General features: G+C 34.9%; 1 protein-coding gene across 1 annotated transcript in view; it reads left to right on the forward strand.

The window, feature by feature from the left end:
• The window catches only part of LOC150077532 (CD9 antigen-like), a 156213-nt gene that overhangs the window by 117590 nt on the left and 24354 nt on the right, over positions 1-14269 (forward strand). Inside the window, exons 3-5 of the mRNA XM_090386987.1 lie at positions 2464-2538; positions 10010-10108; positions 12671-12877. Of these exons, the coding sequence (XP_090243113.1) occupies positions 2464-2538; positions 10010-10108; positions 12671-12877 (381 nt within the window). The remainder of the gene's footprint in view (positions 1-2463; positions 2539-10009; positions 10109-12670; positions 12878-14269) is intronic.

Here is a 14269-nt window from a genome sequence, read left to right on the forward strand (position 1 = left end):
TGATAATCAAATCAAGAGTATTACTCCCTGTAGTTGCCTCCCGAACATGCTGATGTAGAAAACAATCATCCAATAAATCCACAAAAGCCCTGCTAGTGTGTGAGTGACCAGCCCCCAAATTCCAGTCAATATCTGGGAAATTAAAATCTCCCATTATAAGACTCTCTGATTTACTGGCCCACTCTATTTCCCTGTACAGTTTCTTATTATACTCATCAGAGTCATTAGGCCTATAGCACACTCCTACTCTCAATTTTGATCTCCCAATGCTTATGTCACACCAAACTGACTCAACACTGCACTGTCCAGCGATGTCGACTGGCTTCACTTCCTTGGTTTTTATGTGTTTCTTAACTAATAGCATAACCCCTCCCCCCCCTTCCTATCCTGTCTATCCTTTCTGTAGACATTGTACCCCCCAAATTCCAGTTCTGCATCCCTTATATTTGTGTGACACCACGTCTCTGATATCCCAACAATTATTGTACTCATCAGAGTCATTAGACCTATAACACACTCGTACTCTCATGTTTGCCTTCCCAGTGTTTATGTTACACCAAACGGACTCAACATTGCACTGTCCACTCATGTCAACTGGATGGATGCACTTTCTTAGCTTTTATGTGTTTTTTAATTAACAGCATAACCCCTTCACCCTTCCTATCCTTTCTGTACACATTGTACTCCCCAAATTCCAGTTCTGTATTCCTTATATCTGTGTGACACCATGTCTCTGATATCCCAACAATATCAGTCTCTGATATTTTGACCAGCACTTCAAATACATTTACTAAACTTCTAGCATTGGTGTACATGGAAGTATACATTCCATGCACCTGTTCTTACTCTTAGTTACCTTAAAACAGCTGATGTATTTACTTGTTCCACAATAACTCCTAGCAGTCCTTGAAATTCCCAGCACCTTGTTTTCCTGGCTGCTACTGATTCCAGTATAAGCAATGCAAGGATCACTTTCACCTCTGCCAGCAGCTACTATTAATCTATTAGTCTGTGTATCTTTCCAAGCCAGCAGGTTTCACAATTCTAGTCATATTTGTATAGAATAAATATTGTGTTAGAAGTATTTCCAAAAATTTCTTAACTCTTAGCTAAGATAAAGTGCATATTCTCCATACTTTCACATTAAGTGAATTTTTTTTTTATATTTATCTTCAGAAATAACAAATCACAAAAAAATTAAATTTCACAGTTTAAGGGGAAAAAAAAAAAAAGGAAATTGCAGGCTGTAATTATATGCCAGCATAGTGATAGAGTATTAGCAAATATTTTTATCTCAATTTTGATAGCACAATATGTATATTTACATTTATTGGCTATAGTTCAATTCCAAGGATGACATTTTTATTATTGTTAGTAGAAAATACAAGACATAATATTGTATATTATGTTACACTGTATTGCATATTGCATTTTTATATTATTCTGTATATTACATTGTATTATTATTATTATATTAGTAGTATTATATTATATATATTACTTGTATATTACATTTTTAATTACACTGTACACAGTAGTATCAAAATACAGCAAACCCTAACTTTAATAGACCTTTTTTTGACATACTTTGGAAATAATGGATATGTCCACTGGTCCAGGCTTTACATCTGTGACATATTTATATAAACTGCCTCAGTCTGATGCAATCAGTTAAAATATTTTCATTGCCAGGGAACCAAGATTTATTATCACCTTCCACCAGCCTTTCAAGTGATCAGTTATCAGTAGGCTCTTCAGACTATGATTAGTCTTTAGTAAGAGTTTCCATTGTGTGGTATGCAAAATTTAAAGCCACACTAAGCATAGTAAAATAGAGTATTACATACAACATTTTGTGTTTTTTTTTGTTTCATAGTGCACTTTTTCCATACATATTATTCTAGCAACACTATATATATATATATGATATATTTATTCTGAGTTTAATAGACAATCAACTTTAGTTTTGGTACAGAAGTACATAAAAATAACAAATCACAAAAAATTGTAATTTGGTTAATTTAATTTAAGCATGTTAGCTAATTAAAATTTAATTAAAAATTGTGAAATCACAGTTAAGAACAGAGTAATAATATTTGAGCATATCCTTTTATATGAGATGTGTCTGCATTTCATGTGATGGGATCAGTTTAATCTCTCTCTAACATACCCCCGTTCCTTTAATAAAATACAGTTGAAGATTTTCAGATATAAAGTTTTAATTAAAACGAACAGTTCTGTGAAAGAGGACCTGTTTCTTTATTATTAGATAGTTACACATTGTGATATATACATTTATCTTGTGAAATTAAGTAAGATTAAAACATTGTATATACTGGCTTCTACTGATATAGAATTTAACAGGATTACTACTGCAGTATTAAAGTGTACATTCATACATTTTTAAGAATGTTATTTAGTTATCTTCATGTTCATTTCATACTGATATTTATTTTCTTATAGTTCTTTGTGTTTCTGCTGGTAATATTTGTGGCTGAAGTAACAGGAGGAGTATGGGCATGGATGCATAAGGGTGATGTAAGTATTTACTTGTTAGCAATTTTAAGACTATCATCTTACATTTGTATTCTAGTGATTCCATAGTCCTAGATTACTAATCTGATGTAAATATTCATTCGAGACTTGTTGACTTCATGCCATGTCGTGTCAGAGCAGTGATTCATACCAATGATGGTTAAACATGTTATTGGTTCGTGGTCCTAATAAGGTGGCCAGGCAGCAGCACAGTACAGCCACTCTCCAACTTATGTAAGGGTTGCATTCTGCGGAACTCTACGTAAGTTGAATTTTATGTAGTCGGAATTTCCCTAAAGGCTTTTCCAATACTCACAATTATGCATACTGCATTTGATTGAAGCAAAAAAGAAATGTTTGACGAACATGTAAATAGAATTATTTATTCAATTTTTTCATCTCATGCACAGGAAAATTTTCAAAAATGTACAAAATTACAAAAGTGCGCAATTACAAAAATTTTACTTTAATGTTGTGGAAACCAGCACGATGCTTGAACCTATTAAACCACTTGTTGCTTGCCATGAACTTGGCTTGGGGTTCGCCTTACTTATCCTTAATATTCTTATAAATACTTCTTGCTTTTGCTTGAATGCCCATTAGACTCAGGGATACTTGTTTCTGAATCTGATTTTCCATCCATATTATTAATAGCTTTTCCATCTTCAATATGGCACCTGAACACTGTTTTGTGATCACTGTTGATCTTATATGTTCTTTAACATGTTCTTTTATACATGCACTATCCTTTAAAATAGTATTCACTGTTAAAGCAGAGAGAGACCTAATTCCCGTGTAATAGATGACAAACTTTGTCCTGATTCTTATTTTTTAATCATTTTCATTTCTAAATCAATTTTTTTTCGTTTCCTAGCACTGCCAACACTTGCACTTTCCATTGGTTGCTTTCCCTTCATCATTGTAATAAGTAAATAGGAACAAAGAGAAGATTCTGAAAATTTAATTTATGTTTTTTATATGATTGAAGATTTCAGCGAAGGGAAACGCATTTCACCCTAATAACGTAAAAACCCACACAATTCCAGTTATCAGTATCATTGCAAATGCAATAAGATCGAGTTCACTATCCATTTATATTAGATTGTGCTAACAGAAAGCGCAAATTGTGTTTATTGTTTTATGGTCGTGACCTCCAGAAATGTGATCTAGAAAAATATCACAAAGGTGTTCAAAATTGATTCTTATAACAGAACATATGATAATTATGAAAGTGCAGTCACTGTAGTGCATTCTCTGGCCAGACTGCGTAGCCCTTCCTCTCAGCCAATAATAGAGTTTGTAAACGTGTTGGCTGCATGTTTTGTTTTTGCATCCTTTAGTTAAAAGTGATTTCTGTGTTGTGCTTATTAGCTGCAGCCAGAGGTGAAAGTGATAATTACACTACTTCTATTAGAATGAGCAGTGGCTTGGAGGGCAGAGTGCTGGGGGGGTGTAGAGACTAGTGGGAGTCATCATGAAACAAAGAAATATATGGGCTGTGTTAGGGTAACTAAGAATATGAATAGGTACATGTATACTTGCATGTACACCAATGCTAGAAATATAGTAAATAAATTTGATGAATTTGAAAAGCTGGTCAAGACATCAAAGGCAGATATTGTTTGGATATCAAAGACATGGTGTCACACAGATATAAGCAGTGCAGAATTGGAATTTGGGGAGTACAATTTGTACAGAAAGGATAGACAGTATAGAAAGGGAGGAGAGGTTATGCTGTTAATTAAGAAAAACATAAAATCTAAAGAAGTGCATCCAGCTGACATAGATGGACAGTGCAACGTTGAGTCAGTTTGGTGTGACATAAGCACTGGGAAAGCAAAAATGAGAGTAGCAGTGTGTTATAGGTCTAATGAGTACAACAAAAAATTGTACAGAGAAATAGAATGGGCCAGTAATAATGAGGGATATTGACTGGAACTTGTGGGATGGTTACTCGCACACTAGCAAGACTTTTGTGGATTTATTGGATGATTGTTTTCTGCAGCAGCATGTTTGAGAGGCAACCAGAGTGTGTAATACTCTTGATATGAATATTCGTGCATTAAGAATTTGCAGCTAAAGGAACCACTAGGTGGCAGTGATCACAGTATATTGATGTGGAATTTACTTAAAGAAATAATTACCATCAGGGGCAAAGGGAAGGGTTTTTGCTTCCTTAAAGGTGACTACGGTGGTCTCAGACAGTTTTTAAATTCTGTACAGTTGGACCGACTGATGATGTTACCAAGAGCAAATTCTAAGTGGGAAGCATTCAAGGAACTAATCATGATAGCTACTAGGGTTTTCACACTGATTAAGAAATATTGTTCAAGGCATGGACATCAAATGAACTAATGAGAGTTGTGGCAGAGAAGAAAAATGCACAGGTTGCATATAAATTATCAGGTGACACAGAAACCTATAGCAGATATAAGCTAGTCTGTAATCAAGTCACAAAGGAGATTAGGCAAGCAAAGGAAAATTATGAGAAATCTTTGCCAAAGGATGCTAAGAAAAACAACAAGGACTTTACTTATATAAACTCTAGAAGGAAGGAGATGAATCAAATTGTTCCACTTGATATGGATGGTCCAACTGTTGATGATCCCACTCAGATAGCTGATAATCTGAATGAGTATTTTGCATCTACATTCACATATGATTAGTTATTAAGGGAGAAAAATTCCAGAAGTTTATCAAACTGTAACAGGGTGCTTAATGATTTTGTAATAACTGAGAGCAAAGTGGAGGAAAAATTATTGAACTTAAACATAAGAAAGGCATCTGGGGTGGATGAGATCTATCCAGTTATATTAAAGGAAGCAGCAATGGAAGTAAGCAAAGCCTTAGCCATAATTATGAGAGCATTATTGGACTCAGGGGAAGTCCCTGCGGACTGGAGATGTTCAAATGTATCCTCAATTCACAAAGGAGGAACAAAATGCGACACGAGTAATTACAGACCATTTAGTTTAACTTCTGTTCCGCAGAAAATAATGGAGTCACTGGTTAAAGATACATTGCAGGATCATCTAGACAAGACTGCAGTAATAATTCAGACACAGCATGGGGTTGTTAAGGGAAAGTCTTGTCTGACAAATTTGATTGGATACTATGATGTGGTTACAAAGGAACTGGATGCAAAAAATAATTTTGATATCATATACTTGGATTTCAGGAAAGCTTTTGACACTGTTGCACATGGAAGACTACTGTACAAATTGTAGCAGTATTAAAGGTATTTTTCTACAATGGATAAAAGGGTGGTTGAGTGGGAGAAGACAGAGTGGTAATCACTGGACACTGCTCTTCGTGGATTAATGTTATTAGTGGAGTCCCCACAGGGTTCGGTGTTGGGCCCATTGTAGTTTTGTATATTTATCAGTGATATTGATGAAGGTATATCAGGCTTAATGTCCAAGTTTGCAGATGATACAAAAGATGGCAGGGTTGTTAATGGCAGTGTGCTACTGCAACAGGATCTAGAAAGTTTAGGCAGATGGGCTGAGAAGTGACAACTGAAGTTTACCATTGACAAATGCAAAGTACTGCATGTGGGTAGAAATAATCCCAGAGAAACTTAACAATCATGTGATACTACACTTAGGGTGGTAGAAAATGAAAAAGATCTGGGAGTAATTGTGCATTTTGATATGAAGGCCATACCTTGAGCTGCATACAGGTATGGGGGCTTCATTTTAGGAAGGATATAGAGTTGCTTGGGCATGTACAGAGAAGGGCAATAAGATTGTTGAGGGGAACAAAGGGGGTCCTCTTTCCAAGAAAGGCTTAAGTTCTGCAAATTGCAGCGGCTGGAGACTAATCATCTGCAGGGTGATCTGACTGAGGTGTATAAGGCCTTGAATGGGTTGAGCATGCTGAATTCTGATGGGATTCTTTCACTTTCTGAGATTAAGAACCTGGGGGGGGGGGGTATAAATTCAAATTGAGCAAAGAGAGTTGTAGAATAGATGTGCAAAAATTTCCCTTTAGCCAGCTGCTTTCAGTGTGGTATGTATTATATTGGAATTACTGCTACCCATATGTAGTACCCTGCATTTGTCAATGTTAAATTTCAGTTGTCATTTCTCAGTCCATCTGCCTAATATTTCTAGACCTGTAGCATACCATGATTACTGTCATTAACCACTACCCTACCAACCTTTGTATTATCTGAAAACTTAGACATTAAGCCTGATATGCCTTCATTAATATCATTAAGAAACAATGGGCTCAGCCTGAACCCTAGGGCTCCACTAATAAAAACAGTCCAAGAGAACACTGCCCATTGATAACCACTCTCTATCGTCTCTCACTCAGCTGGCATTTATCCATAGCAGTAATTTGTCCCTAATGCCACATTGCTCTAATTTGTACAGCAGTGTTTTATGTGGAACAGCTCAAAAGCTTTTTGACAGTTTTTAGAAGCTCATTTGATATGATGATGTCAACTACATGATGTTATATCTGAATTACAGGTTAAAAATTGCATAAATGTTAAAAACAAAAGGAACTGAGAAAATCTGATATACTGACTTTTGATGTCCACCATTATAATAATAATCTTTTTTTGCAATAAAACAATAAAATAATGAAATATTAATTGATATGGTTTTACCACTCATTTGGAAAGGTCAGAGTTTGAGTCCTGTCAGAGACTGGTGGGGTTTCTAAAGACCTCTTCATTTGGGACTTTAATTAACCAGTCTCAGACAGAGGAAGTTGGGAGGGGGGTTCAGCTCATACAACTTTCAAATTAGTCCATGGATATAATACACACAGCTTAATCTGAAATCTGCTGATGCAACTAAAAACCAATAAAAACACTACACAATGAAGTTCACACATTTCTGTTTCTTTAAAATTTTTAGAAGCTTTATTTTAAAATATACCCTGCACATTTTCCCATGGAAAATAACTCGCAGAATTTTTTATTCAAGTGTCAAGTTCACTATGCATCAAACAGTTTACATTTATAATTGTGTTGTCTGCAGAACCCAAAGTAACATGGACCTCTTCAGATGGGATAACCAAATATCAAACATGTTTTAATAGGCTGATGATATTGGTCAGATGAGACAGATGGAGTAAGAGCATGCAGGATAGCAGATGAGGCTGAGACCACTTCATGTTTCACATCAAGTACAGACAAAGAATAGTAAACAAAGGAGAAGTTAATAAAGAGACTTTCTGTACCTCTATAATGTCCAGATACTTAAAAGTAATGAGGTGACCAAGAAAAACCATCAGGATTAAGTTCTGCAAATTGCAGTGGCTGGAGACTAGGCACCCTGCAGGGTGATCTGATTGAGGTGTATAAGGCCTTGAATGGGTTGAGTATGCTGAATTCTGATGGGATTCTTCCACTTGCTCTGATTACGAACCTAGGGGGGGGGGCATAAATTCAAATTGAGGAAAGAGAGTTGTAGAATAGATGTGTGGAAATTTGTCTTTAGCCAGCAGGTGGTTAATTGCTGGAGCAAATTTCCATCTGTTATTGTGGAATCTTGATATCTTAAATAAATTCGAGGAGGAACTGGACAAACTTTTAGATGGAATGGATGTGTGAAATTTTTTTTTTTAGGCTGATGCTACTTAAGCTCATACACTTGCTTTCTTGCATCACATGCCTCCATTACTACTAGTACTAATACATACTCTCACTACGCAGCAAGCATGATGTATGTACAGTAAGGCCCTGACTTAAGTAAGGGATACGTTTCAGGACTTCTTATGTAACTCAGGAATAACTAATAAAATCTTTCTACTCTATCCCTGATATGCCAAAATTACAAAAACTACATAATATCCTCAGAATAATAAAGAAAAATAGTTATCTCTTGATTTTTTAAGGAGTCCTTATGTGCTGTAATGTAATAACTAGATAGTATGTATAGCTTAGCTTAATTTTCAGCACTCACCTCATGAGGCGAGTGCTGAAAATTAAGCTAAGTTATACATACGATCCAGAAAAATAGTTATATATTTTTCAATTAATTAGTTATATATTTTTTATATATTAGCTGTACATTTTTAAATAGTTCAACTTTAGAACTTTATCTGGGGACAGTGGTGAAGTAGCCGGAGTGGCACATAAGAAAAGAAAGAATGCATGTTATTGTACTGTAAAAACTGATATGTATTTTGTAGCCTTGGTAATTATAGTTGACTTCATTAGTGCTGATCCCTTCACCACTTCTCATAATCTGTCTTTGCCCTTTATTATTGTGTTCACTGTTGACACTGAGAAATGTAAATTCTGTGTAATACTTGTTAATGTTTGACCATTTTCATACATCCTAATTATTTTAATTTTCTGATTCAAATCGATTGCTTTCCTTTTCTTGGTAGATTTACTAATATTGCTGTCACTTATTCTATTAGTCAGCACTATGATAACAGTGAAATTTAAATTTTCTGTAAAGAGCTTCACAGGGTTAAGGCAGAAACACACTATTATCACCTCACGCAAGCTCACATTTTACTAAAGCACATTTCTGGAGGTCACTACCATAAAAAAATTTGTTTTTGGTTTATTGGGCTTTTCTGTTAGTGCAATCTGTTATAAACAGGTAGTAAACTCGATCTTATTGCATTTGCGATAATACTGATAGCTGGGATTATATGTTATTATAGTGAAATGTGTGTCCCCCTTCATTGAAATCTTCAGTCATATAAAAAAAAAATAATAAATTTTCAGAATTTTCTATTCATTCCTTTTTTTTAAGTTTCGTAAAGTTGTTCCTCCGTACCGCACTTGTGCATGCCGTGTTCATCATTATTGATTGCTTATTTTATTATTATTTTTTTTATTGTTTTAAATTTTACAATCCTAATAATAATAAAAAAAAATTTGAGTGAAAAAAAATTTATGTAATTTGGTCTTTCATAAGTCAGGGACTTACTGTATTGAACCCAAAAAAAAAAAAAAAATGGTGAAAGATATTCTGGCATTATAAGCATATAGGGACCAGAGCTGTGAAAACATGATATATTTAATATATCTTTAATATTTTTGCAGCTATTTGTTTATTGACCATGAAAAAAAAAAAAAAAACAATTTTACTTGGCTACTATATTATATGCTTCTAAAATTGGGACATTTCAGACACTTCCATCCGTTTATTTTTAATGCAACCACTCGCATTACCGACCATAAAAATAAAGAATGCGTAACTTCTGGATTTAATAACTTTTATGAGCTGAATATATTCTATTTAGCTATTATATTTAGCTCATAAAAGTTATTAATTTATATATTAGCAGTACATTTTTAAATAGTTCAACTTTAGAACTTTATCTGGTGACAGTGGTGAAGTATATCAGATAAATAAGTAATATACATACTTATTTATCTGATGATATGGTCAATAAACTTAATGAAATGAGCTTTTGCATGGATCATGATTTCTTTCTAGTCTAGACATAGCTTTTAGATCAAATTTTTGATTATATCATCTTTCTTTTTTCATAGGTGAAAGACATAATCAGAACACAAGTATCAGAAATGATTAAGGAGAATTACGGGGAGATAGATGAAGTGACGAAAACTATTGATGCTATGCAGCATGATGTGAGTATGTAAAATTCAGTTTGTGATGTACACACACATGCAGATTTTTTTCTCAAATATTAATTATAAGAAATACCAAGTCATGCTATGAGAGACTGTATGCTGAGAGGCTTGGGGATTAACTCAAGATTTGAGAGACTGCAAGTTTTTTGGGGAAAATTTGTATCAGCATGGCCCATACGTGTAGGTGGAGGTCTTTTATTTTGTAGAGACAGGATAGATTTGAACAAAGGTGGTGCAAGGATTTTTGCCAGTATCATTGAGAATGCCCCTTAAGGGTTCATGTAAACTGCTAGTTAGCGAGGAATATAAGTAATATACATATTTATTTATCTGATGATACGGTCAAAGTGATACTTGAACACATCTCAAGGGCTTTTGTTGGTTACCATAACAGTTTACATTGGCAATATGTGCTGAGGGTAGCAAAATTTACTTCTTTAAAAATTCTTCCATAAATTTTAGGATGAACGCTTTTCCCTAGTGATTATTAGTTATCAAACACCATGCTTCTTATCATGTTTTACTTTTTTATTACAATATTTGCATATGAAAATGGAAGAACACTAATTTATTGAAGCCAATAATGAACTTGCAGGCTGATCACGAAAAATCACTTGTTGGTGTAATTAAATTAACTTTGACTAGAAGTTAATTTTATTATAATATGTACATTTATTGATATGGTTTGTATGAAGCAAATGGATTTGCCAATCACAGGCAAAATTAAGATTTTACAAGCTGTAGATAATGGCATGCTTTCTAAGGCTGACATCACCAAACAGTTTGGCATTCCCAGTACACTGCTTACCAATCTGAAAGACTGAAAGCTTAGGCTGAAAATTGGTTGCTGTGCCATGTGAGATCAGAGCATGAAAGGCAAAGTATCTAATCCAGAAAAGGTATTCCAAAGAAAGTTAATGATGATGTGTGCAAATAATGTTCCCATAGATGGAAATCTTTTAAAAACTAGACTCAAGATTATCTTCTGATAGATAGTTCCAGAAATTTAAGATTCATCAAGGGCTGTATTTCAGAAAAGTGTGTGAAGTACAGCTACTGACAGGAAGGAGAATCATTTAAAAAAATGTTTTACTGACATATGACCAATATGACATTTTCATTTTTGAGTTGCTTCTGGATAAAATGCTTACATTTAAAGATGAGAAATGTAGTGGCAGAAAAAAAAAGCAAAACAACAGATTAACACAATGATTACGAAGATTTCTCTCTTAATTGTTCTGAAAGCCCAGAAGGCTTGGATTTCATCAAAAATCTACAAAGAATGAGTCAGACACCTAGATTACAATATACAAAGAGAATAGGAAAATTTTTTGCTGTTTGTCAATAACTAACTGCACACCTCATTGCCAAATGGCCTATGTGCAATTACTGTAATCTAGTGCTTTAAGAGGAAATTATCGAAAATTGCTATTAAACAAACGTGTGTTGTCTTGGAAGCAAACACAATGCTAAATCAACATGCTGTAGGCAATGCATTTATATGTTTTGGCATGGGATAACGTTAATGAAAAAGTAATTGGCAAATGCTACAAACATGCAGGATTTATCCCATCATTGATACAATAAATACAGCTTCGCATGTTTCTTCCTCTATTAATCATGAAGAATAGTCTGATAATAGTGAATATATTTTTTGAGGATGTTCATTATCACCTAAACTTAGAGGGATATGTGTGAATGAACCCATTAAAGATGTAATGGAACCTAAAATTTGCAATAACAAAGAGGAACCTACTGTGTGGTTGAACAGGAAGTTTTGCTGAAGGAAGTTTGTCAGACGTATGTCAAAGAGCAGTATTTCTGTGTAATTTTTTTCAAATCAAGCCTAACTGGGAATGTGAATTAACTGCTATCATTCACCTTCATAATTCTTTTTTAAAAGATACTCTGCCATTGAAACAGCATATTCCAACAGATTATTTTGATCAAACTAATTTCCCTGTCTAGGGCCTGGATATATATGTATAGACAAACAACATCGATACTGTACACATGTACTAATGTATACAGTAATTACTGTATTTACGAGATTTAGATTATACTATATTGTACTCATTCCCCTAAGAGTCACTATAAAGAGCTTTGATTGTATTTCCAAAATGATTTTTTTTCCCCTTTGCAAAATGAATCTTAAAGAATTCCAAACTGTAAAGAGTTTTCTCAATCAAGCATAATATAGTCAAGTTATATAACTAATTGAACACAACTCGTATATAACTGATGGAACATTTTGAACATCTAGTCATCCAAATGAGGTTGCAGCAGTTTTCGGAACTAAAATTAATATCATTTGTCAATTATTTTGTTGTTTGGAATTTTGGATTTACCATATCCTAATTTATTTATGACATAGGAAAGCATTAATTGATGAAAAAAAAAAATTCTCCTGTTGAAAAAAGAAGCACTTGAGGTACATTAATATTCTTGTTTTTCCCAGGTTAACAAGTGATGGAAATAATAACAGAAATGTGATAATATAGTTTAAATAATAATTTTATGTTTTGCATACACAGTATTGATCCTTATTTTATATGTTAGCTGGGCTGCTGTGGAGCTCAATCTCCTGGCGACTGGTCTCATTCTCGGTACAACAACAAGGGCAAAAGTACTTTTGAAATTGGCATTGGTAGTAGCCTTGGCATATACGAACTGCCAGCAACTTGTTGTCGGGTCACTGACTCTACCTGTGATGTTCTCAGAAAAGTAAAATTTGCTGGTGAGCTTTTTAATGGCATCTATACTGAGGTAGGTTATTAGTAATGTTTTTCTTTACCAAGAGAATTTCAGAAATATCTCAAATATAAATGGTTGAAATAGTTTTTTACTGGTCATTACAACAAAGAAAAATTTATGTAGTGCATACAGTAATAGTTAGTAACATGTATATATCAAACATTGAACAGAAAGTAATAATAATTCCAGTAAAATACAGTATTGTAACTTTATTAACAGTATTATATTATTATTTTTATTTATTCAGGTAAAGGAAAAGTTAAATCCACCCCTAGACAGCAAGCATTTGTTAGGAGGGTAAACATAACTATAACAGATTAAAACAATATATACATTGTGTAATATAAAAGATACAGAGATCCAGTGAAATTAATTACAACAGGCTAAGACAGAATATGCTCTAAATACATTCAGCATCCCTCCAAGAAGCGAGTGGGTTGCTGGAAAGTTGTAGAAGGCTGTCTAGAACAGGAGAAGGAGTGCAAGTCATTCTCAAACACAGAAGCCCACATACAGCAAAGGAGAATTGAAGGTCTAAAATTGCAAGATTGCATAAGTATCAGCAAAACCTTTTGATCTGTAGGCCTTGTCCATGCAAATTGCAGTGGCTGGAGACTAGGCACCTGCGTGGTGATCTGATTGAGGTATATAAGGCCTTGAATGGGTTGAGCACGCTGAATTCTGATGGGATCCTTCCACTTGTTCAGATTACGAACCTAAGGGGGCATAAATTCAAATTAAGAAAAGACAGATGTAGAATAGATGTGCGGAAATTTGCCTTTAGCCAGCGGTTGGTTTGAGGTTGTCACAGACATTCTCTCAGATATGCCAGACAAGCTGTTCTTGCTACCTGGGAGTCTAAAACGCTGATGGAACTGATATTCGGGTGACACTTAAGTCAAGTGGACCCAATTTCGGCGAAGTCCGGACGGTCTGTGACAGCCAAATCCTCTGCTTGCACCTTCACGATGGTGGGACTGTTAGTAATCCTGGGTTAAACCTCCATGCACAAGTACATGGTGGGTGACCACCCAGGTGTGAACCAACGTAAGCAGGGGTCGAGGTGTGGCACCCACACCACATGGAGGAACGCCGCCCCTCTATGTTACCAGGCAGTACTAGGTGGTAGAGGACTCTCATCAACCGGTGAAATACCACCACTTTGCTTATTGGAGGCTTGAAGTGGCGGAACCCATGTTTAGTCTCTAGAGCTAAGTTCCGGCCAACCCTTCCCTATCTCTTCCATCATGCAGTATGATTCATGATTTTTGAGGTTATGATGACTGTCGTGGCGAGATCCAATATTCCTTACATTTCGAGGGTACAGCTCTAAAACGGTGTTCGCAGGCCGGCCGCTAGATAGTACACCGGACCAAACCTATTGGTAACTCTCTAGGAGGCTTC

Source organism: Mastigoproctus giganteus, chromosome 12 (assembly GCF_048544385.1).
Source record: "Mastigoproctus giganteus isolate SK-2022 chromosome 12, ASM4854438v1, whole genome shotgun sequence".
In the NCBI taxonomy this organism is placed as follows: domain Eukaryota; kingdom Metazoa; phylum Arthropoda; class Arachnida; order Uropygi; family Thelyphonidae; genus Mastigoproctus; species Mastigoproctus giganteus.